Raw genomic sequence first — 26,048 nt, forward strand, 5'->3', positions numbered from 1 at the left:
GCCTGATGCAAACTCTGATTTGTTGTAAACGTAAATATTCATTTATAGTTGTTTTATTGTAGTAAAGCTATTACAAACTTATAGTGAGTCATACAATGTATGTTCACAAAATCCGGCATTGTACGTACTTGAGAAGAGATGAGGTCAGTTGGATTCTTGCTATTGAAATATGCAGCATAAAAATTATAGTTATTTGCTTGTGTCCCAATAGTAGGCAGATAGGTAAAGCTAGCTTCTAGTAACTAGCTACGGGATGAAACAAAAGTTGGCTACTATTGCTAGCTACTAGTAACTGCCTAGGAGGAGTAAGAAAAGCTAGCTACTAGTAATTGGCTACGATATAAAAGAATACTTGGCTACTAGTAACTGTCTTTTGACAAAACAAACCTACGATTTCTACCTGTAATGTTAATATGTACATTGCACTATATCATCCACATGAATTATCATCTTTTGTGATATCGTCACCTAATTAATGCCTTACAAATATCTCATTTTTTAATCTTTGTAAAAACGTTTCAATAGCTGCATAATAGATAAAATATATCTACAATGGTTGTTAATATCAACATTTAACTAGGTAATCCACATAATTTTGTACCCTAAAAAATTCATATTTCTCTGGTAATTTTATCAGTAATTGGTGTATTCCGTTTATCTGCAGGAGTTGTTTCATTATTCTATTATGCCCTCCACATGATATTACGACACAATTAATCTCATATCTTTCTTGATCTAGTCAGCTACTAGTGCATTTCGTTACAAATATCTCAATTTCTAGACAGTTCTGTTTATGTAACGCATGCAGCTCTATATATAGATTGAAGATATCTACAAGTTTTGCTATTTGCAATGTTTTATTAGGTCATACGCATGATTTTACAACATTACTCATATATGTTACTTAATCTCAGAAGTTACAAGTACATTTTTTTTCGATTACCTCCATTTTTAACAGTTTTGTCCATATACCTCAAGTAACTGTACATATAGATTAAGGATATCTGCAAGTGTTGTTAATTTCAACATTCTTTTAGGATCCACGTGAAAATACGATACACTAACTCGGATATCTCTCTTCATCTCGTCAGCTACTAGTGCATTTCAAATATCTCCATATCCAGACAGCTCTGTCCATTTAACTCAAGAAGCTGTAAATATAGCTTAAGAATATCTGCAAGTGCTGTTAACTATAGCATTCAATCAGGTCATCCACATAATATCATGACACAATTACTCAGATAGCTCTTTTACTCTCGCCCGCTACTAGTGCATTATGTTACAAATATCGCCATTTCTAGACAGTTTTTCCCATATACCTCAAGTAGCTGTACATATAAATTGAAGATATTTTCTTTCTTACAAACATCTTTTTTTTGGCAGTTTTGTCAATATCACTCATGTAGCTGTATATTTAGATTAAAGATATGTACTAGAGTGTTGATAATTGAAACATTCTATTATTCATGATATTACGATACATTAACTCGGCTATCTCTCTTAATCTTGTCAGCTTCTAGTGTATTTCGTTACAAGCATTTCTATTTTTCAACAATTTAGTTTATTTATTTCATATACCTCAAATAGCTGAACATATAGATTGATGATATCTATAACTTTTGTTACTTTCAACATTCTATCAGGTTAGTCACATGATATTATTAAACAAGTATATTAAACAATTACTCAGATATCTCTTTTAATGTCATTAGCTACTTGTGCATTTCGTTACAAATACCTCCATTTTTTTAACAGTTTTGTTCATGTATCTCAAATAGTTGTACATATAGATTGATGATATATACAACTCTAATATCTCTCTTCAGCTAATACTGTATTTCGTTACAAATATCTCTATTTTATACAGTTCTGTCCGTACACTTCAAGGACCTCTATATATTGAAAATATATACCTATGTTGTTAATTTCAATATTCATGCCTTCTACTTGATATTATGATACAAGTATGCAGATATCTTTTTTCATCTCGTAAGCTACTAGTGCAATTTGTTACCAATATCTCCATTTTTAATAGCTTTTTTATATACCTCAAGTAGCTGTAAATCTAAAATAAAGATATCTACAAGTGTTGCTAATTGCAATTTTCTATTTGGCCATGGTAAAACGACACAATTAATCAGATAGTTCTTTAGCTAGTAGTGGGTTTCATTACAAAAATCTCCAATTTTAACAGTTTTGTACATATACTTTAAGTATTCAATCATTTATAAAGCTACTTGAAATACATATTAACGAAAGTGCTAAAAAATGGTTATTTGTAATAAAATTCACTACTAGCTGACGAAAAGAGAATACTTACTAATTGTGTCGTAATATCATGGAATGACCTGATATAATGTTGCTATAATTGTAAAATTGAAAACAAAGGAGATATTGGTAACGAAATGCACTATTGGTTGACGAAATAAAGACAGGTACCTTGGAAATTTTGTCATAATACTATGTGGATTATATACAAAATGTTGCAAATAACAACACTTGTAGATATCTTCAATCTATATATACACAGCTATTTGAGGTTTATTGACAAAACCTGATGAAAAAAATATTTTTGATAAAATACATTAGAAGTTGACGAGATTAAAAGATATATCTGAGTAATTTTGTCATAATATCATGTGAATAACCTCATAGAATGTTGCATTTAGCAATGGTTGTAGATGTCGTCAACCTATATACACAGCTACTTAAAGTATATTGACATAACTGTAAAACGATGGAGATTCTTTAAACGAAATACACAAGTAGCTGGCGAATCAAAACGATTTCTGGAGATTGTGTCATAATGTTATGTTGATGATATAATAGAATGTTGTAATTAACAACGCTTGTAGATATTTTCAATCTATTTATACAGCTACTTGAGATATATGAACAAAAGTGTTAAAAAAGGAATAAATTGAATTTGTAGCTGACGAAAAGAGATATCTGAGTAACTTGTTTGTTATATCATGTGGATGACTTAATAGAATGTTGCAATTAGCACTTGTAGAAATCTTTAATTTACACGTGAAGCTACTTGATATATCTAGACTAAACTGTTAAAAAGGGAGATTTTAGTTACGAAATGACCTAGGAGCTGACGAGATTAAGAGAGAAATCTCAGTAATTGTGTCGTAGTATCATTTAGATGACCTAATAGAATGTTGGAGTTAACAGCTCTTGTTGTAGATATTTTCAATCTATATATACATCGACTTGAGGTAAATGGACAAAACAGTCTAAAATTTGAATATTTGGAACGAAATGCACTAGTAGCTGACGAGATAAAACAAAATTTGAAAATATCTTTAATCTATATGTACAGCTACCTGAGATATATGAGAAAAAAAACTGTCTAGAAATGGAGATATTTGTAACATAATTTAGTAGTAGCTGACGAGATTAAGAGAGATATCTAAGTAATTGTTTTGTAATATCATGTTGATTACTTAATAGAATCTTGAAATTAACAACACTTGTACTTTAGGTACATGTATATGGAAAAAACTGTTGAAAAAAAGATATTCGAAACGAAATGCACTATTAGTCTATGAGATTAAGACATCTGAATATTTCTGTTGTAAAACCATGTGTATAAAATGTTGCAATAAGCAACACTTGTAGATATCTTCAATATATGTACAACTATATGAGTTTTTTTAGGGTACAATCATGTATATTACTTAGTCAAATGTTGATATTGACAGCACTTGTAGATATATTTTATCTATTATGTAGACATTTGAAATGTAATGACAAAGATGTTAAAAATGAGATATTTGTAAGGCATTTTTAGGTGACGATATCACAAAAGATGATAAAGTATGTGGATAATATACTGCAATGTACATATTAGCAACACAGGTAGAAATCAGGTAGGTGTGTTTTGTCAAATGGACAGTAATTAGTAGCCAAGTATTTATCATCTCTTAGCCAGTTACTAGTAACTAGCTTTTCTTACTCCTCCTAGCCAGTTGCTAGTAGCCAGTTACTAGTAGCAAGTTACCTGTAGTGTACTTTTATTTCATCTCGTAGCCAGTTAGTAGTAGCTAGCTTTTCTTACTCCTCGTAGCTAGTTGCTAGTAGACAGTAAAACTCGTTTAGTACGAACACGGATATAGCAAAATCTTGGATAAAACGAAGTTTTTTAAAGTACCAGGCAGAATTCCTAACGGATATAGCGAACTGATTTTTAGTCGTGTAGATGTTAAACATGACGAAATTTAAGACTTAAAAAACGAATTTCTTTTTAGTATGAAACGTTAGCACTACCATTTGACATAATGTTTGAATGAATTTGTTTACACATAAATTCTTCACTTTACAATCCGGTCATTATAGGTTTCAAAAGGATTTATATTCATTCTAAGTCTCAAATAGCAAATAATGTAGTCTCTTGGACAAAAACAATTATGTAACAAATTCGCTATAGGTATTATTTCGAATTCGTTATACGGTTATAACTAATACGGATAAAACACAGCAAATCCATTGGTCCCCAGGACTTCGCCATAACCGAGTTTTGCTCTACTAATAGCCAATTTTTTTTTCATCCCATAGTCAGTTACAAGTAGCTAACTTTACCAATCTTAAGTAATATATGAGACCTGTTTGCTCAAGTTATTGATATATGTTATGCTAATTGTGGCCATTAATAATGATTTGGTAACAGGCAGTTGGTCAAGTGGAAGAAGTGGATGTGCAAACAGTGGAGAAGCCTCAGGAACATGGAGAGGAGCAGGAAGTGGAGAATGAGGATTTAGAGGTAAGCCAAACATAGGATGAATTAAACAAATGATGCTACAACTTACAGGCAATCAAGGTATATCAAGTCTATACAGTTAAAATGAAGAATGCAAGTAGGTATACAGGTTCAAAAATTTTACAGATAAGCCAATAATGGTGGGATTTAGTAACAAGTAACACAAATAATTTTGGAAATTATAGGTAAACCAAAACTTTAAGGATTTATAGTTAAACCAGGCATTGGAGGTTCATTTCTTATTTATTGACAGAAATGTATAGAAGGTTATAATAATATACAATATACAATTTAACAGACGTATAGACGTTTTTTGTCAGATTTACTAATTCACGTTAACATATACATGTATATATACACAACTTGTATAAAGGGATGTTAGATGTATTGTTTTTATTCAACATTTCAGATGTTGCTTTCTTGAGACTCGCATACTCAATAAAATCGATTTTTGCTTTCACATTTTCTTTTGTATTAAAACTCGGAAAAAGACCCTCATTATAAAAATGTTCATGTCTATTATTAAAATAGTGTTTTAAAAAATAGAATTGTTAAATTTAATTTTGTGATTGAACCAAATGTGATAATTTGGTAAATTGAATTGTACAAAATGTTGGAAAAAGGTTAATTTATGATATCATATTTCTCAATTGAAGGCATTTGGATAATTTTTAACTTTGAAAAACATCACATTTACATCTGTAACAAAAATGAATAAACATGTATGTAGAGTAAGTATGTAGTGTTCATTTTAGGGGTCCATTTTAGGCCCTTTTCATATACATGTATAATATATTTACAGGTAAAAAAAAAACCAAACTAGATGTTTTCATTAAACAGCAATACCCGCACCAAGTGTTTGCCCCTAAATAACGCTATCTTGTAGCAGTGTTGGTAAAAAAAAAAGAAGGTCACATGCTATTTCTAGTAGTTTTTAAAAATTATGATTTTCATAAAGGATGAGATACATGTTATCGGCCTTTTATGTACAATCTGGAGTTGGACAGTTTGCATGTGAATTTTAAATTTATCAATAGTCTTCACATTTGATGTCATAGAAAATATGTTCTATATAATTATAACAAACTCAGGTTCTAGTTTTATGCAGATCTTTTGCTATATGGGTTTCATATGTTTTCGATGTGCAGAATAGGATTAATTAACATGCATAAACCATTCTTTTGTGGCGATAAGCTAAAGAGATTCATATTTTGTTCTAATTGGATTATAATTATGATGTTGAACAATGCAGGTAAGCATACTACATGCAATTTTTTGGCAAACCGGTATACGTCAGTATTTTTTTTACTAAATGTGAGCATCTTTTGCCAGCATACTGTATCATCATTTTTAAGGACGTTGGATCCTGCTAGCAAAAGTCTTTAAGTTATTTTTCTAAAGTTTTTTTTAAAATCTACACAAATAGCTTAACAAAAATTCAAAACAAAATTTTGGGGTCTATATGCTTCATTCGGCCCTACGGTTTATTTGATATGATCTGTCTGCACTGAAAGTGCAGATTGCATATACATGTAAATCGCTTTTTCCTCTATATTTCTTTTATCGGAATGAACCATGACATCAAATACAAATTTATACAATTTAAAATAAATGAAATTAAAATTATCATAATTAAGAATGTTGCAATTTCTTCCTCTAATTGATATTTTGACCTTTGTGCACTGATAAAACGCTATTTTTATCTATAAACGATTCAACATGTAATGAAATTATTTTAAAGTCTCAAACTTTTTTTCAAATTATGATTGATTTGTCAGAAAAATCTAAATTCAGAAAATAAAACCAAAAATATCGGTCTATGATATAAAATTTGAGATATGTCACGAAATAAGCTTGTTTTAGGCAAAAATTGAGATTCATTTTTCTTTAGCTTTTATGAAATATAAGTTAGATTTGCCAATATGTGTCCATGGAAGTATTGAAAAATTGTAAACATATGTTTTTCCTAAGAAAATGAAGATATCCTAATGCACAAACTATTTGGAAATTGTGTTTGCATTGAAAATAAGGAAGCTAAAGTGACGGTACTCTAAAACAATTGAGTCGTGAAAAATGTTCATTTCTGCTTAAAAACCTTCCGCCACAAAATATAGTCCCATACTAAACTCTGTAAATATGTAATTTTTCCTTTACTATTTTATTTAATATAGTTTAATTGGCATTGTAAAATATGAATTTATGAGTAAAATAAATGCATAATGCATACCCCAAAACAGAGGAACGAACCTCTTTAAATATTTTGATAAGCTTTCCTTGGTACAGTTTCTGTCATTTTATTCTTCATTTGTCAGACTTTCACTAATGAGTTGACTCTATATTGTGGTATTTTGCAATAAAAAAATATTCTATATTACACGTGATAACATATTTCAAGAGGGGATTTGTATATTTTTTACTCGAAAATGTAGGAGGTGTTGGAGGAAGCAGGGTTTTTACAAATTATTTTACCCCCAGGACTACCAGAGAATATTGGAAACTTTTTAAAAAACATCATGACACACCAAATCAAACTCCAAGAGTTTAGTTTGCTGGTTATAGAATGTAAGAGCAGTATGAGAGAGTGAAATGTGACAGACGGACGGACGGAACAGGGTACACTTTGTTTAGAAAGTACGGGTATAAAATTGAGTATACAGGTAAGGTTTAAAGCCAACAAATGACGTATCGTTGTCAAGCCAAAATTTTAATAAAATATATAGTGTGCTAGGTATATATTTTACTTTTAGTTTATGTGCAAACATGAGCAAATTGCAATAGCTTTTACTTTGTTTAGCTTATAGCCAAATGCAAAGATTTACTAGTGAACTAAATGTGTCAAGGGTCTAAATGTGAATCATATTATATTAGGATTCACGGGAACTAAAAAAAATTAGAGAACTTGAGTCTTAATAATGCTAGTATTATGCCTGGATTATTGGGAACCAAATAAAAGAAAAATAAAGGATTTTATAATCATAAATTTTATGTTATTTAGATTGATCTTCAAGTCTTTGACAATTTGGAATGGGAAGTAGATTGTACAGCTGATGTCTGGAAAACACTACGGGACAAAAAAGTTCTCCCTGAGCTGAAACAGAGAATTATTAGAAAGATCCAGCACCTGGCTAAAGGGGAATGGACCACACATCTATGCAAAGAACTGAGAAATGTTCCACCTACCCTTAAACTGTACGAAGTCAAGCTCAGTAAAGCCAGCAGAATTATCTGGGAATTGGCAATAGCATTTTCACCCAGATTAAGTAATGATGCAGAACTGAGGCCACAGTATGCAGAAGACGAAGCAGAACAGCCGGTCCGCGGGGGGAGGATTTACTCTGAGGTAATAAGAGTCTGGGATATTGTGTTCGACCTTGACAAGATGTTTAAGTCTGTACAGCGCATCATCAAATCCCATTTCAGAGGAGAGGAATGTATAATTCAACAAAAGTTAAAGGGAGTCAAACAGGATCAATTCAAGGCAGGGAATGTTAAGAGATTCCCAATGGTCTTTGCTGAGAGTGATTTTGATGTGGATGTTAATGCCCTGATAGACTATCGAGAAAGCTTGCAGAGATACTTCTCTTATGAGAGTTCTATCGAGACCGATATCCTAAAATTCTACAATTTTGACTCCAACTTGATTAGCCATATTTTGCATAATCGTGAGATGAATATTGATTTCCCGTTTAAAGTGTCAGATTTGGAACATGCCATTATTAACCTTAAGACGAATGCTCCAATTTTGTTGCTGGGTCGCAGTGGAACAGGGAAGACCACTTGTTGTCTGTATAGACTTTTCAGTCAGTTTGTGTCTTACTGGACTGGTGCAGTCGCTGCCGATTCCAAACTTCTTCCTAGATGTCAGATGTTTCAACAGGATGATAAAAGTGTTGATGGTAGGTTTGGCATGTATTGCAGGAAAAAAGTAATAAATCTATTGGTTTATGAAAAAGCCCAGATTCCACATCGCTCATCTGAGCAACAAAGCCATAATTCTGATCAAATCCGCTGTACAGTATCAAATTCAAAATATTTTGACAATTAAGAAAATGCGAGCTTGCTCAAACAGTAAAAAAAAATCTTTCGACTTTTATACACATATAATGGATGTTACAAAACTAATGACATTTTGCTGTTTTCACCCGCATTTATTAATCTGTGATCCTTTATTCGTTTCAGTTCTTCATAGTTGTCATCCTTGTCTAAATATACTTTTAGGACGATCAATCCTCTTTAGAAAACATGTTTTATACTTTTTCAATAGGAACACCCATTTTATACTGTTAAATTGCATACATGGGTCATTTCGTGATTTGCATCTCTTTCCAGATATGTAGAATTTAAGTGTGGGGAACAGAGAGAAGGCACTCGTGGAAAAATCTGGGGAAAAAAGGGGGAGAGGGGTTAGACCAGGTTGAAGAACCCTCTAAATGTACTAAAGACATTGGTTAAGGTTTCAAATGTATATCTCTTGTGGTTTCAGAGGAGTAGCGATAACAAGCATTTCCAACTAAAACGCCAAACATTTTTACCGGGTGGTTAATCTCAGGTGAGGGCGGGGCTTAATTTCTAGAGGTTTGAAAGCCCCCGGGGCTTGCATCTACCTGCGGTCGTGAACGCTGCTAATCACTATACACAGGAAGCAAATTAATACGCAGGAAATAGATAATGAGCCAGAATTGGTCATACTTTGAATATTTTATTGTTCTAATGACCATACGAAGCGATTTTATACGGAAATGTTACGTATCTTCCGAATTTTCTCTAAACACACGTATGTAAAGTACAATTGAACAACTCAGTAAATTAATTCTGCTTTAAAAATATAACTCAGTGTATTGTGTGTAGCACTTTAAATTGTTTAGAAAGGCAATTTTAATAAATATAATTGTATAAGAAAACCATACTATCAGTAGGAATGTGGGATGTAATGGCAGCATGCATTTATACGATGACAATATTAATGGAGTTCGTTTACCATGGAGAGATGTTTACGTGCAACAAGTTTCAATCGAGTGTATTACCAGTAAATACAGCTAAATTATTCATAAGATTGATAAAAAGAAAATTTCACATGTTTTGGAGCTGCTCATGCATTTTCGTAGAATTTATTAGGTCACATACATTGAAAATGATTGCAATATAAATTTTCAATTAATAACTTTTATTTTTTATAAAACAAAGTTAATACCGGTAATTAAAAATTCAATGTTTAATTCCTCTTTTTAATACATAACGGAAGATATCAAAGATTACGTATTTAATTGCTAGTAAACAGAAATCCGCGGACCCGGCCAGATCTTGCTTGGACTATTACGACAATCAAACTGGGTGATAATGTTTAAAACTTGATTGACAAGCGGCATCATTTTGAAGTTTGTACAGGTAAAAAAGGGGGCTTTTGTAAAATGTTCGGCCTTTAAAGGGCAATTACTCTGTTAGTTCTTCGAGTTTTTCACAGGGTCATTTGGTACTATAAATTTTAATGTCCAATGTGGATAACCCTAAAAACAAAAAAGGACACCCTGAGACAAATAGAAAATTAATTAAAAAGAACATAAAGAAAGATAAAATTCTGAAAAGTTTACGACGACGATGACGAAAGGCAACAGACAAAGTTTGATCAGAAAAGGCCACTTAAGTCTACGCCTTAAAAATATTAATACTGAGGTATTACATGGCTCTAGATTTTATGTAAAAAAGATACATTTTTATTACTATTATTTTATTTTTTTGCAATTCTTCTATTATAAATAGTAGATGAAGAAACCAACTTTGAAGAAGACCAATCAGCAGGAAAAACATCCCCCAAAGAAGGGACAGAAAACGAGGAAGAGGAGGGCCAGTTGTATGATCATCTCCACCAGATCTTCATCACTAAGAATGTTGTGCTGTGTAGCGAGGTGCACAACAACTTCAAGGAGCTAAGCCACACCTATGATGTGGCCTGGCACTTTGTGTCCCAAGAGGAAAAGCCTCTCCCCAACATGATTCAGGACCTAGGGGATAACCAGTTCCCCATTTTTATAACCTTCAAGAAACTGCTACTGATGTTAGACGCTTCTCTGAATGGGCCGTGCTTTTTTAACAGGAGGGAAGAAGGAAGCTTAAAGGTAAAAAATTGAACGTGCAGAAGTGTTTCTCTGATTTTTCATATGATTAATGTTTTGTTAACGACAATGCATCAAATATGTGATATCAAAGTTTATTGTTCTTATAGCAGAAAAATAAAAAATGTTGACATTTAAAGATCATCAAATTAAACATATGAAACCTTTGTATTTCTAATACGTTCGTTAGCCCTGATCCGAGAAAATTAATGTCCTTACGCTGATTAATTCCATAGAATACTCTTAATAATTAGACAAAAATAATATCAAACAACATCATCTCTGCAACAAAAATTAAATCAATCTATGGGCTTCAGTCCATACTAGAAAATGTGTTTTGTGCATTATGGTATTTTATGATAAAGTTAGTTTCAGTTTCCCTGAAATTAATTAGGAAGCCAAGAGTATTCTGTTTTCATATAGGGTTATATAGCTTTTCTCTGTTTTAAAAATGTACCAGGTTGAGATCCGGGGGTGGGCAATGTCAGACGAAGCCTTTAGCACCCTGCCTGCGTTAGATGAAGGATCAGACGATGAAGATGATGGGAAAAATCAGTACCAGAATGCTGATGACAAAGAGGATGACGGCAACAACCTGGATGTGCAGAATCGGCCTGGCAAAAAAGTGAATCCGCGGAGGGAGGTGACCTATGAAGTGTTTGCAGAGGAAGTTTGGCCCCAAATCAGCAAGAAGTGGTCAACACGATACCACCCCTCTCTGATTTGGATGGAGATAATGTCCTTCATCAAAGGATCCGTTGAGGCGCTGTCAAAGCCCTCGGGGTACATGTCAAAAGAAGAGTACTTGGACTTGGGAAGGAAAAGGGCTCCTAATTTTTCTTGTGATAGAAAACACGTCTATGATATTTTCAAGAAATATGACCACTACAAGAGACAAAATAATTTTTTTGATGAGTTAGATTTAGTTCAAAATGTGTTTAACAGGTTTGTTATTTTATGATGTCTTAGGGATTTAAATAGTAATGTTTAAAAAAGATACAAAAAATAATTTCCGTAAGTGCAAATGTCAACATCATTTCGATAAGCTGAATCTTTCTACATCATATATAAATGTATCTGATCATAATTTTATCTTTAGGCTAACTAAAGATAAAGAGATGAAGTGGATTATCCATCAGATTTATGTGGACGAGACTCAGGACTTTACCCAGGCTGAGCTGTGTCTCCTTCTGAGGGTTTGTCAGTTTCCCAATGAAATGTTTCTGACCGGAGATATCGTCCAAAGCATCAATGGGGGCATTGCCTTCAGATTCGAAGACTTTCGCTCTCTCCTTTATTATGCCAAAACATCAATGCACTCCATCGGGAAGTTTTCCAGTGTAAAAGTGCCAAAGAAAGTATGAATTTACGAATGCCCCTTTTCATTTCAATAAAATAGTTAAGAAATTAGAATTCAACATAAAATACATAAAAAAAATTGATGGATTTTTGGATGTTTAGTTTTATCAGTTGACCCACAATTACCGCTCTCAAGCTGGAATTTTGTCTCTGGCCTCCAGTATCGAGGACCTTACGCTCGAATTCTTCCCTGAATCTTTCGATCGACTGAAGAACGACCAAGGACTTTTGCATGGACCTCTTCCTGTCCTTCTGGAGTCCTGCAGCTTAAGGCAAGTTCCCACTAGAAAAGTCTAGAGAAATTTAATTTTTTCGAGATTACATTTTGTGTTTGTTTTTTGATACTGTAAACCAACTTTTACTCGTGTACGAGTTATATTTACGAGGTTTGCAAGCGCCTAATTGTCACAAACATTTCTCGCCGCGAACTAATTCTCAAAAGTTTCTGGTATATAATGTTTAACATTCATGAAATTGACATCTGGATCGCGAAAATTTGTCGCTGCAAACCAGTGTTTCTCTGGTTAATCACAAACTGAAGTTACTGCGAATAAAAGTTAGTTTATATTACTTTGTTGTTGATAGTGATTTAGCTGTGCTTTTACGAGGAAACAAAAAGAAAACTTCCCACATCGAGTTTGGCGCCAATCAAGCCATCCTGGTTGTCAATGACGATGCTCGGGACAACATTCCAAAGGAACTCAGCCATGGACTGATACTGACCATATACGAGGCCAAGGGACTGGAGTTTGATGATATTCTACTCTACAACTTCTTTAAAGATTCTCAGGTGCGACGAAGTTTTGTTACCATTTCGTTTATGTTTAATCAGTAGATAGTTTATATGATATCAGTATATATTTTGAAAAATTAAGTTTTGTTGGGTTTGTTTGTTTTTTAAGTTTATCTAGCATTTTCGTAAGAGATCTTACATGGCATTGAAGATGTATTTAGGCATCACAATTGTAGGCTTCTAAAGAATGGAGGGTAGTGACAGATTTCCTTGAAAAGTTAGCAGCAATAAATCAGAGCAAATTACACAGCTCGGATAAATCGGTGTCAATAAATGCAGGTACACATTAAAAAATGCTTTTTTCTTATTAAGCTTTTTGGCGTTTACTCTCTTACAAAGGTAAAGCATTATCTGTTGTTGTTTTTTTTTCATTGGCTCAATTGCGCTGAAAAATCATGTGAGTTTTTCTGATCTCTTTTGTCTTGCTTCCTCCTGTCTGTAGGAAAGTCTATTTGTACATTTGGTAATCTTGACCTTTTTCTTCTTCTTAAGAACAACTGGGCCATCTTCAAACAGACGTACCCTAAAACATCTTTAGGTTAAGAAATTTAAGGGTCGTGCACTCTCTTAAAAGGAGATAATAAAAATTCATGAAAAAACTGTTGGTGTTTAAAATAAAATCTCCTAAAAACCTTTTGACCAGAAAAGCGTAAACTAGTATGGACACTACTCAGATAGATTGTTTAAATCACAATCCTTATGTGTAAGATGGGGCCAGAATTTGGGTTAAATGTTTGCAAGGGAATAAATGAAGATATATATAGTGTGTGGAAGCATTAAGGTAGTTTAAATTTTGTTTATTTTTTTTAATTTTCGAGGGATATGGTGTGGCCACAAAGTGGTTAACATTTTTACATGATAATAAATAGGGGGGGGGGGAATTAAATCTTTTTTTTTCAGAATTCATAAACCCTGAAAACTTTTGTAGAAGCGTACAATGTACTAAAGGAGTGCTAATTTAGATGTGTTCAAATTATCTACCCGGGGATAAGGTGTGGTCACAATGTTGGTTGAAATTGTAAATCAATATTAAACAAATTTTTAAGCTTTTTTTTAACCATTTGGACAGAAAAATTTAAGTTTAAGTGGATGAATCCTCGGCAAATGTAAATTCAAGTTTGTGTAAGGAGGCCCACTTTAGTTAACATTGCACATGTTTTTGCTTTGTATTCATACCTTTTATAAATATTTTCGATATCATTTATAAAATTAAACACAATAGACAAAAAAGAGATAAAAATATTTAGATTTCTAATGAAAAATTTATTTTTAAACGATTTCTCTGTTGTACGGTAGACTCGCTTTGCCATGCGTTGTGCTTTTATGACGTTATGATAAAATAAAGCTTTGTAAGAGTACGATTTAAAAAATAACATAAAAGGCAATTTTTCTTAGTTTTTGACTGAATCTATGGTACTTATGTACATTTGTAATACTCTGAATGTACAGCAAAATGTGGTGCATTTTAATATGTTGAGATTGTCACCACTAAAATCAGACGGTAGAATTTAATATTTTTTACATATATTGTAGAAAGTGATACTAATAATCACATTTAACAATTTGAGAAAAAATGCTATATTGTAGTATTTTGTTTTTCTGCTTCAAAGTCCGGAAAATGACAATTTCATGTAATATTCCTGTATATAGCGACATGGTCTTTGGGACATTTATTACAGATATCCTCAAACTTGGCAACCGTCCTCGACCGTTGGCCTTTGACCCCAACCAACACAAGGTTTTGAACTCAGAGTTGAAGCACCTGTACACTGCAGTCACAAGAGCCCGTGTGAATTTGTGGATATATGATGAGGATCGGGACAAAAGGGCGCCCATGTTTGAGTATTTCAAGGCTCGCAAGTTGACAAGGAATATTACACGTGCTGAAGCAGAAAATGGTGATTTGTTATTAAAATCATTAGAATTCATTTGTAATGAAAATAGAACTTTTGTAATGATTACTCAGATATTATTTTTCAAAGAACAGTAAGTGATGTTTTGTAATATGGTCTTTCTATATATTGTCATTTAGTGGTATTTATTAAGATAAGACAATGTCCAACGAGACGAAATCAGAGAGGGGGGTTTGTTCTCTTCTGCATTTTAGTCCCGTAAACAGTTTTTTTGAGCTGGCCCTATATGTAAATAATTACTGACTAATTTCCTAACTTAATCAAATTTGCTAGGATTGTGCATCTGAAAATACTTATTGACATAACAAACTAGGGTACTTAATCTCAACCACAAACTTTCATACATCAGTGAAGCTTACGGTTTTAAGTTATTAGGGCTTTTCGACTTTCGGTGGAAAAGACCTATTGTTTTTATCTTTTTAGCTCACCTGAGCCAAAGGCTCAAGTGAGCTTTTCTTATCACAATTTGTCCGTTGTCTGTCGTCGTTGTCGTCGTCGTTGTAAATTTTTCACATTTTCATCTTCTTCTCAAGAACCACTGGGCAGATTTCAACTAAATTTGGCACAAAACACCACTAGGTGAATGGTGTTCAAAGTTGTTCAAATAAAGGGCCACGCCCTCTTTAAACGGGAGATAATTGAGAATTATTGAAAATTTGTTGGTTTTTCAAAAATCTTCTCAAAAACTTTTTGGCCTGAAAAACTTAAACTTGTGTGGAGGCATCCTCAGGTAGTGTAGATTCAAGTTTGTTCAAATCATAGTTCGTGGTGGTATGGTGGGGCCACAATAGGGGGATCAAGTTTTACATAGGAATATGTAAAGAAAATCTTTAAAAATCTTCTTCTCAAAAACTATAAGGCCAGAAAAGCTCAAATTTGAGTGGAAGCATCCTCAGGTAGTGTAGATTCAAGTTTGTTCAAATCATGGTCACTGTGGGTAGGGTGGGGCCACAATAGGGGGATCAAGTTTTACATAGGAGTATATAGAGAAAATCTTTAAAAATCTTCTTCTCAAAAACTATTAGGCCAGAAAAGCTTAAATTAAAATGGAAGCATCCTCAGATAGTGAAAATTCAAGATTGTTCAAATCATGGTCCCTGTGGGTAGGGTGGGGCCACAATAGGGGGATCAAGTTTTACATAGGAATATATAGAGAAAATCTTTAAAAATCTTCTTCTCAAAAACTATAAGGCCAGAAAAGCTCAAATTTGAGTGGAAGCATCCTCATGTAGTGTAGATTCAAGTTTGTTTAAATCATGGTCCCCGGGAGTAGGGTGGGGGCCACAATAGGGGGATCATGTTTTACATAGGAACATATAGAGAAAATCTTTAAAAATCTTCTTCTCAAACACTATTAGGCCAGAAAGCTAAAATTAAAATGGAAGCATCCTCAGGTAGTGTAGATTCAAGTTGGTTCAAATCATGGTCCCCGGGGGTAGGGTGGGGCCACAATAGGGGGATCAAGCTTTACATAGGAATTTATAGAGAAAATCTTTAAAAATCTTCTTCTCAAACACTATTTGGCCAGAAAAGCTCAAAATAAAATGGAAGCATCCTCAGGTAGTGTAGATTCAAGTTTGTTCAAATCATGGTCCCTGTGGGTAGGGTGGGGCCACAATAGGGGGATCAAGCTTTACATAGGAATATGTCGAGAAAATCTTTAAAAATCTTCTTCTCAAAAACTATTAGGCCAGAAAAGCTCAAATTAAAATGGAAGCATCCTCAGGTAGTGTAGATTCAAGTTTGTTCAAATCTTGGTCCCCGGGGGTAGGGTGGGGCCACAATAAGGGGATCAAGTTTTACATAGGAATATATAGAGAAAATCTTTAAAAATCTTCTTCTCAAAAAATATTACGCCAGAAAAGCTCAAATTAAAATGGAAGCATCCTCAGATAGTGAAAATTCAAGATTGTTCAAATCATGGTCCCTGTGGGTAGGGTGGGGCCACAATAGGGGGATCAAGTTTTACATAGGAATATATAGAGAAAATCTTTAAAAATCTTCTTCTCAAAAACTATGAGGCCAGAAAAGCTCAAATTTGATTGGAAGCATCCTCGGGTAGTGTAGATTCAAGTTTGTTTAAATGATGGTCCCCGGGAGTAGGGTGGGGCCACAATAGGGTGATCATGTTTTACATAGGAATATATAGAGAAAATCTTTAAAAATCTTCTTCTCAAAAACTATTAGGCCAGAAAGCTTAAATTAAAATGGAAGCATCCTCAGGTAGTGTCGATTCAAGTTGGTTCAAATCATGGTCCCCGGGGGTAGGGTGGGGCCACAATAGGGGGATCAAGCTTTACATAGGAATATATAGAGAAAATCTTTAAAAATCTTCTTCTCAAACACTATTTGGCCAGAAAAGCTCAAAATAAAATGGAAGCATCCTCAGGTAGTGTAGATTCAAGTTTGTTCAAATCATGGTCCCCGGGGGTAGGGTGGCTCCATAATTGGGGGATCAAGTTTTACATAGAAATATATATAGAGAAAATGTTTTTTAAATCTGCTTCTCAAAAACTATTAGGCCAGATAAGCTCAAATTTAAATGGCAGAATCCTCAGATAGTGTAGATTCAAATTTGTTCAAATCATGGTCCCCGGGAGTAGGGTGGGGCCACAATAGGGGGATCATGTTTTACATAGGAATATATAGAGAAATAGGGTGGGGCCACAATTGGAGGATAAATTTTTATACAGGAATATATAGAGAAAATCTTTAAAAAATTCTTTTAAAAACTATTTGGCCAAGAAAGCTCAAATTGGCGTGTAACCATCCTCAGATAATGTAGATTCAAGTTTGTTCAAATCATGATCCCTGGGGGTAGGGCGGGGCCACAATTGTGGGATAAATTTTTATATATGGAGAAAATCTTTAAAAATCTTCTTCTCAAAAACTATTAGGCCAGGAAAGCCCAAATTTGAGTGGAAGCATCCCCAGATTGTATAGATTCAAGTTTGTTTAAATAATAGTCCAAGGGTAGGGTGAGGCCACAATGGGGGATGAATTTTTATATAGGAATATATAGAGAAAATCTTTAAAAATCTTCTTTTTAAAGACTATATGGCCAGAAAATCTTAAACTTGTGTAGGCATCCTCGGGTAGTGTATATTCAAGTTTGCAAAATCACAGTCCCTAGTGGTAGGGCGGGGCCGTGACGGTGGTTTGAATTTTTACATAGGAATATATAGAGAAAATCTTTAAAAATATTCTGGGAAAGTGTTTGGTCCAAAACTTAGTCTAAAGTGTGAAAGCACAGGTTATGCAGATTTAAGTTTGATAAAACCATGATTCCCTAGGGAAACGTGGGGCCACGAAATGGGGGGGGGGTATATAGGAATAGTGAAAAATCTTTTTACAGGTACAACAACAAAAGGGGCTTGGTATTTACCCAAAAAAAAGAGTTGGATAAAAATTGGCAGATTTTCAATTTTTTAACAACATCTAATGTACTTAGTTGTCAAGATATTTTAATACTGTAATGCTAATTTGATCAGAATTAAGGCAATTGTTGCCTAGGTGACCGATGTGGCCCCTGGGCCTCTTGTTTTATTATTATACTCGACAGTTTTCTAACAGCGATTTTTTTAAAAGGTGTAAGATATATTGAATCAATTATGCAACAGTTATACAGCCAACCTTTCAAACTATGGCATGTAAGGGTTTGGACTTCCGGTTTCGATTCTTCCGGAACCTACATGATCAATTCTAAAAATTAAAGAAAACGCAATATTCTGTTTATTTTTTAAGTTTGAACGTTCAAATTTTAGAATTAGATGAATCTTGTCTAGCTGTACAAAATTGTAAGAGTTGACTACTCTGTTTATCTTACCGTTTTTGAAGATATAGAGCCCGAAACTTTAGAAAAGGGGGATGGAAAAACAAAGAATGTCAAATGACCTTTGAAATTATATATTATGCCTGAACATTATTAGGATAGAAGTTATTAACACACATTCCGAGTTTCAATAAAATATGTTGAATACTTCCGGTTTTATAGGTCGATGAATCTTGTCTATGGGAGTTTCAATGTTAAACAAAAATCACGCGTCATTCGTTTTCTCAAAAAGTTTTAATTAAATGTTACAATATTTCATCTATAGAATGACACACACAGTCCGCAGACCGAAAAAAGTTTTGGGTAGACAATTCGAAAAAAATAAGGGGTCTGCAGGGGCCAATGTTGTAAACAGCCCTTTAACTGTAACTTTTTTATTTGTTGTCTGATTTTTAAAATCCTTTCGACTTTTAGTTAAGAGTAAAGGGTACAATTTAAAACGTATAATCGGAGGGGCCACTTTTTGACTCCTTATAGCAATTATAAGGGCCTAAACATCACAACTTTTGTAAAATTCAAAAATTTATTTTTTAAGAGTTATCCCGCTTTGCTTAAAAAAACGTACATAGATCAATACTCCTATGATATTAAGTCTTGGGTCCGAAAAATAAGTAATTACTTTAATACAATTTTTTAAATAATTATTCTTAAAGCCCCTTTCACAATTGACGCACGAGCTTTTTCCAACACTTTGCAACAGAACTTTTTTAGAATTGCATGAGCTCTCTCATACGTTGCACGCGCTCTCGCACTCGTTGCATGCGTATAGTGCTCGCATCAGGTCTCCTCAAAATAGTGGACATGCACACTATTCAGACGCGACCGAATGCGATGCACGATTTTGAAAGGTCGTAAGATGAATCGCGGTTGTTAATGCGCGTATTTTGCGACCATAATCTGTTGCTCAAATGTCTCATGTTATCTTGCAACGTTTTACTATCATTGCACGACTTATCAGTAATATGCCATGGTTTGCCACTAGTATATATACCCTGTATAAATACTAGCATCTCTGTTTCAGACCACAATTCAACAATATACATTCATGCATTATGGTAAGGGAAATATGAAGATTTATTTCTCCAAGAAAAATCATATTTCACCAGGGCATCACCCGCGGGAAATTTATTTTTCTGGGGGAATAAATCTTTATATTCCCTGAACATTAATGCAATAAGCGAACAATATATGATTATACATGATTATACAAAATACGTTGATTTCTAAAAATTGTTTGATTGTTTGATTTCCTCTGTTTCTCTCATTTTTCTTTCATAATTTCGAATCATAGATAGTTAAATTGGTTTTTTGATATATAGAGAATCATAATGATTACATATTTTTGATTTAATCATACTTGTCTACATCATATGCTCATATCAGCTTTTTCATTCCTAGACCAATCAAATATAATAGAATAATCATATTGAGGTATAATAATAAATGCTGTTGCATCTGTGATTCTTTTTAGGCGGCATGTTCTCTCGCTTTGAACTATGTCTACTGAAGAGCGTCGGAAATTGGCGGTATATATACCCCCATTGACTCGCATGAGCATTCGTACCATGGAACGCATGATCGCACGTCCAATCGCATTGGCGCATGTTTAATCGTCCAATCATCTGGTCTCTCGCTCGATTTTAACGCATTATCTTTCAACAGTCGCTTTCATTGTACAACATTCGCATGTAGACGCAATATATATCGCAAGATTTAATGCGTTTACATCGCACAACGCTCGCTTAGATCGTGCGAATTTCGTACGAATACTTTTTTCAAAAGCGATTATTTCGGCAACAGTTTACGATTTATATCTGATTTAATCGGTCGCACGAATATTCAATCGCTTCTGCTCATGTGCCATTTGTGAAGGGGCTTTACGAAATCGAAAGTTTATCTAGTTATACAATTATGGAGTTTTCTTTCTTTTGATATTGCATTACTTGTAAGTTCTTATTTAGGAAAGGGTGATACTATTTGGAAAATTAAAATTTTTCCTAACATGTTAAATTAAAAAAGGGTAAAGGGGATGTCAAAAAGGCCTTAATTTTTGTTGGAGACAAAAAAAGTTCTAGTTACTATTGTTTTTTCCCCCAAACTCTGAGAAATGATGCATTCTGTGTTACGTTTGATGAGAGAAGTAACGGTTTTGAAGCAGGTTGAAGTTTTTTGGGTAACTCAAAGCAGAACAAATGTGTGTCCTACCTATAACATATGTATATTGTAGTATATGATATATTATATGATATACTTTCCTTATAGAATGATAAGTTATAGAATTTTATCATGTGAAATTGTATCATATGATACAATATTGAATATGAAACAAATTAAATTGTATGACTAAATATGATACTGATTCATGATATAAAATCATACTATATATGATCGCATAAATTTAAGGCATAACCTATAATATATTTTGACGCAGTTTTGGATGATATTATAAATATTGTGCATTGATTAAAATTATATATTTAATTATTGAAATATATGATACAATATCAAATCCTATTATACAATATCGGTTGCGTTCACTGTTCTACCAATGGTAAAAATGTTGATTGTACTATTGGTTGCCATGGTGCCAATTTTTAAGATTGGCATTTATTAGAACTGTCTACTAGTGGGAACCAGTGGATGCAAATGGTGATAAGTGGATGCCAATGGTAACCATTGGCTACTGATGGAAACCAGAGAATTTGGTAGCATGGCTACTAGTACTTACTCAGCTTATGAAGAAACAGAATATTACAAAAACATGTATCTTTTACAACCAAATGTCAGGAAACGATTTCCTTAGATCTAGCAAGCGCATATATGTACCGCAAGTTCAACTGTTTGTTTAATTGACCGTCACTCAATTTTTTATGGATGACTTTAGGTCACACTTTCGACTCTTCAGAAGAACTTACTAAACAACAACTCTGCGCTTAAGAATCCTTGTGGAATACAATCCAACTACTGTTCCAACCCCTAACGTAGAAAAAGACCTACTTATTTTTTGTGGTTTATTGACAAGTTTTTAAATTTAAGAAAAAACACTGATTTGCATATTTCTATTTGAATGATATATAGAGAAGTATACTTTAATCATAAAAATAGCAAACTAAATCTGTCCTGTGAAAAATTATGCTTGACATAATAAAATGGCCTAGCAATGCAGTCCAAGCCAAAGAAACGTGTTGGTTATTCGCCGAGCGCTCACAGTTTCAGAACATTATAGGAACCATTATAATGTAGTCACATCCATATCACTGCTCGAGGACCACCTCAGGATTATGCCCTTTTCCATCAATAAACGAAGTAACTTGGATCCTCTGGAACTTCGTTTGGTACAAGGGATGTCAATTCCTCTGACACTTCAGGAATATCTAAGATAATTTAAACATTCCATGAGTGGAAAGACAAATGAGAAAGCATGCATATAAATATGATTTAAACAGTTAAAGGCCGGGGCCCAGGTATAAATAGCAGCCAATCACAAAATGAATGGGAAATTCAATTTTCTTTGCAGCTTTCAGTTCAGAGAGAATATTTTCAAATTCATACCATTATTCATGAATAAAAAATTCTAATTTTTGGTGTGGAAGTAGCTACCAAGGCAGCTATCAATTGACGTCAAAATTTTTACAAACAAAAAATTATTAAAAAGAGTATTCATCTTATAAAGTTCTGAAGCAGCTCAAAATTTTTAATTCCAAACTAGTGATTGACATTTGAGGCGGAGATTACCAATGTTTTGTTTACACAGGAAGTGGCTGTAGCCATGTGCTCTGTAGATTACTCATCACAGCATAAGAAATGTATCGGCGAAATTCTTTTACCTTGGCATTGATTAAAAATTAATCCATCACATGAATAATACTGTTGGTGTGATAATTATTGAAATTTATTAAAAACCTAAAGTTAAAATTATCACATTGCTTTTAGTTCCATATCTTCATGAGTCCGCAATAAAGATGCATAATGTCCCGTCTCTGGTAGATAAATTGTCAAAAATGCGAGTTAATTCATATGCAAAACTTCCTATTTTATTAATACATCTGGGTTATGTTTGATATCTCCCAAAAATTCCTGTGTCGAAGATTAAATCAAGCCTCTGTCCTTCCAATGGTGTGAGCTACTTTACACGAGCTGCACATTCCACTAGCCACCATAGTTTTGTATGTGATGTACGAAACAACACAAGCAATGCTGACGTTCTTCAATCTTCAGTCTCCCGAACCTGACTTATCACAAAGTCATCAAAATGTGGGTCACTGTCCTAAGAACTTTGTAATAAACCCATTACTGTTTTTCTCAACAGGAACTTCATTAAAATCCCAACTCAGTGTGTCAAAAACTAAAAAAAGTTTCTCCACGACATTTAGTTACTTCCAAAGCTGGAATATTCATTTCTCCCTGCTTTAATTGTGATGTCCTTCCATTTCCCTCCAATTTCACTCTGGTTCCTAGTTCCCACCAGAGGATGATAAATATGGGGTAAAGAAGGGGTATATGAATATATGTTTGCTTGTAAAAGCAAATGAAAGTTTTATAAACGTTGTGATTGAGTTCTCAACAACCAGCTGTTAATTAGTGTTCATATTTTCTTCTCACATCGTAATGACAATCTCCTGATATTTTAATCAGTTGAATGAAAAATATCCCTAGAGAACCTCTGATTATTCTTTGTAAGCGGGGAACTGCTAAATGTTACTTGGATCAAGTTTCATGCTTGAAACCATTATTGTTTCAGGGATGCCATATATCAGTATTGAAATTTTATCATCTTCACACATATATGTTACAAAACAACATAAATGAAATTGAAAACTGATCAAAACCCCTCTATATGAAAATTTACACAGCCCCTCTTAATAGATTGGGTTTTCCCCAGTATATAAACAAAGCGGACTGAGCCACATGCAATGTTTACTCTTATCAGCATCACCGACAGTGATAGAGGTAGCCCCGCCTTTTTGCCCTTATAGGCTTAATTGTCTACCAGGTGGCAGAAAATCTAGTTCGACCCCGGCCTTTAAGGCATATTCATAATTTGATTTTTTAAAATCTGACAACCTGCAATTTACTAATGATAAGGGTAATTAGATCTGTGCATTTGAAATCTTCAAATAAAAATGACTTAATAATAATTTTCTACAAAGTATGTGCGTATCTCTACTGTACTACATACAATACATAGAATCATATTCAGGAGCCCTTCAATATGATTACTGTCATACATATAGTGTTTATGAGTTTTTTAAAAAGCATTGGGCCATCCCCATTCAAATTCAATTTTCACACCCTTACTGTTTTTGTCTTAAAGTGGGTTAAATATAGCTATATAACTAAACATATATACTGTCGATGTATTAAAAATGAAATGAAAAACTAATGTATTAAAATATGAGACATTGAACACCCAAAGTAACAATGATTGGGAGGGGTTAAATGACTCAATACATCTCGACTTTTTAGCTTAATTTGATACTTACGATCCGATACATATTTGACATCCTTTCCCCTTACGAGAAATATAAAGTTCTTTTCTTTAAATTTTATCTGCAAAGAAAAAACCGTGCAAGATATGTCGCTGAAATTTGCATGTACTGAACTTGCCACCATCTTTAAAATTGCACTAATAATCGAAAATCCCGCGCTGCCAATACTACTGCAAATGTGGTGGGCCTGCAAAACAAACCTACCAATGGTAACTACAATTTGTAAACATCAGTACCATTGGTATACCAACGGTAACCATCTGGCAATTGAGAAATGTGAATGAAATAATATTATATCGTATGAAACAAAGTTGTATCATTTAAAACATTGTCATATTGTATCATATGGTACGATTTTATGTTTATATCATGTGGTGTAATATCGTAGCATTTTGTATAATATCATAAAATTCTTATTAAATTAAAATATAATACAATTTTTTTATAAAATAAAATTTATTCATATAATATAAAGTATATATAATTTAAAAGAAAGTAGTCATATCCAATAAATCATATTGTTTAAGTAACATGATATAACATTTTTATTGTATCATATTATAAGTCATTAACTATGATTTTGATATCCTGAGATAATGTTGGTCAACTTGGTCTCATATAGCTTATGCATTCTCTATTCTTCTTACTTAGTTAGCTTTGTAATATTTCATTACCTATGCAACAATTGAAACCTTAGCAGGATAGGTATTCATGGAGCCGTCTTTATTTCAGACCCCATTGGAGGGATGTTTGCGAAGGAGTCTTCCACAAAACAGTGGCTGCAGAGAGGGGGAGAGTTCATGAAGCACTCCTTGTATGAGGTAGCAGCCAAGTGTTTCAACCGCGGCAAGAACTACCACATGGAAAAAATTGCCAAGGCACACCAGTCAGCACTTTTAGCCTCAAGGTTTGTATTCTTCTGCTTAAACTAAAATTTGTTATTCTTTGGAATGAAAGAAAAATGATAATGAAAAAAAGAGATAGCAAATGCCAGTAAATAAGATTAATATTTTCTGTTATCCTTTTGGATCTTTGAGTCCTTTTGCAACTTTCGAATTTTTTAGCTTTATCGGATGCTTGTATGTGTTAGATGCATACTTGTTGTACATGCATTGTTTTCTTTCATTTTTTTTTTTTTGTCTTATGACATACCATGTCTTGACAAATTGTTGCCTAGGCACACCAAACTTCAAGTTAAAGCATTTTGAGCTGGATGTCTGTAAAGATCATACAGATGTTCTGCAAATAAGGGTCTTAGTTAATGTCTTACGTTTCTCATTAACCTACAAGCTTATACCTACCTCTTATGAATGCCAGAGTATGGTCACATTGTGTTGAAATATTTCGTCTTTATACTGGGTTTTTTTCAATCCATATTGCTTGAATACCAATTTCTGTGGATTTCGTTGTGTTGTTGATTAACAAAGTTAAATGTTCACTGAAGTACAATTATTTCTAGCTACATATTATTATGTTAGGATCATTAGCCACCAATAATAGCATCCTTGAAAAGGATTTCAACAATGGTCTACATAATTATCATAGGTTATAGTATATACAGTCTTAAACGCACCAATTTTGTTAAAAAGATAAATATTGCATGCAACTCCTGAATGAATTATTTGTCTTAGAATGAAGGACACCCCTGCAAAAATGAAAGAAGCATTGTTAATGGCAGCAGAGCAATTTTTGAAATGTGAGCAACTAGAAAAAGCAGTCATCTGTCTACAGAACTCCGGAGAAAGAGAACTAGTAGCTCACTTATATGAGAAAATGAATCAGGTAAT

The 26,048-nt window shown here is 33.4% G+C and overlaps 1 protein-coding gene across 1 annotated transcript in view; it reads left to right on the forward strand.

The window, feature by feature from the left end:
• Positions 1 to 26,048, forward strand: part of LOC128175671 (TPR and ankyrin repeat-containing protein 1-like) — a 65,435-nt gene that overhangs the window by 15,691 nt on the left and 23,696 nt on the right. The window contains exons 16-26 of the mRNA XM_052841483.1: positions 4,676 to 4,768; positions 7,761 to 8,661; positions 10,523 to 10,878; positions 11,336 to 11,820; positions 11,975 to 12,233; positions 12,337 to 12,506; positions 12,820 to 13,024; positions 13,204 to 13,306; positions 14,707 to 14,925; positions 24,994 to 25,168; positions 25,893 to 26,043. Coding sequence (XP_052697443.1) covers positions 4,676 to 4,768; positions 7,761 to 8,661; positions 10,523 to 10,878; positions 11,336 to 11,820; positions 11,975 to 12,233; positions 12,337 to 12,506; positions 12,820 to 13,024; positions 13,204 to 13,306; positions 14,707 to 14,925; positions 24,994 to 25,168; positions 25,893 to 26,043 — 3,117 coding nt within the window. The remainder of the gene's footprint in view (positions 1 to 4,675; positions 4,769 to 7,760; positions 8,662 to 10,522; positions 10,879 to 11,335; positions 11,821 to 11,974; positions 12,234 to 12,336; positions 12,507 to 12,819; positions 13,025 to 13,203; positions 13,307 to 14,706; positions 14,926 to 24,993; positions 25,169 to 25,892; positions 26,044 to 26,048) is intronic.

Source organism: Crassostrea angulata, chromosome 1 (assembly GCF_025612915.1).
Source record: "Crassostrea angulata isolate pt1a10 chromosome 1, ASM2561291v2, whole genome shotgun sequence".
Taxonomy (NCBI): domain Eukaryota; kingdom Metazoa; phylum Mollusca; class Bivalvia; order Ostreida; family Ostreidae; genus Magallana; species Magallana angulata.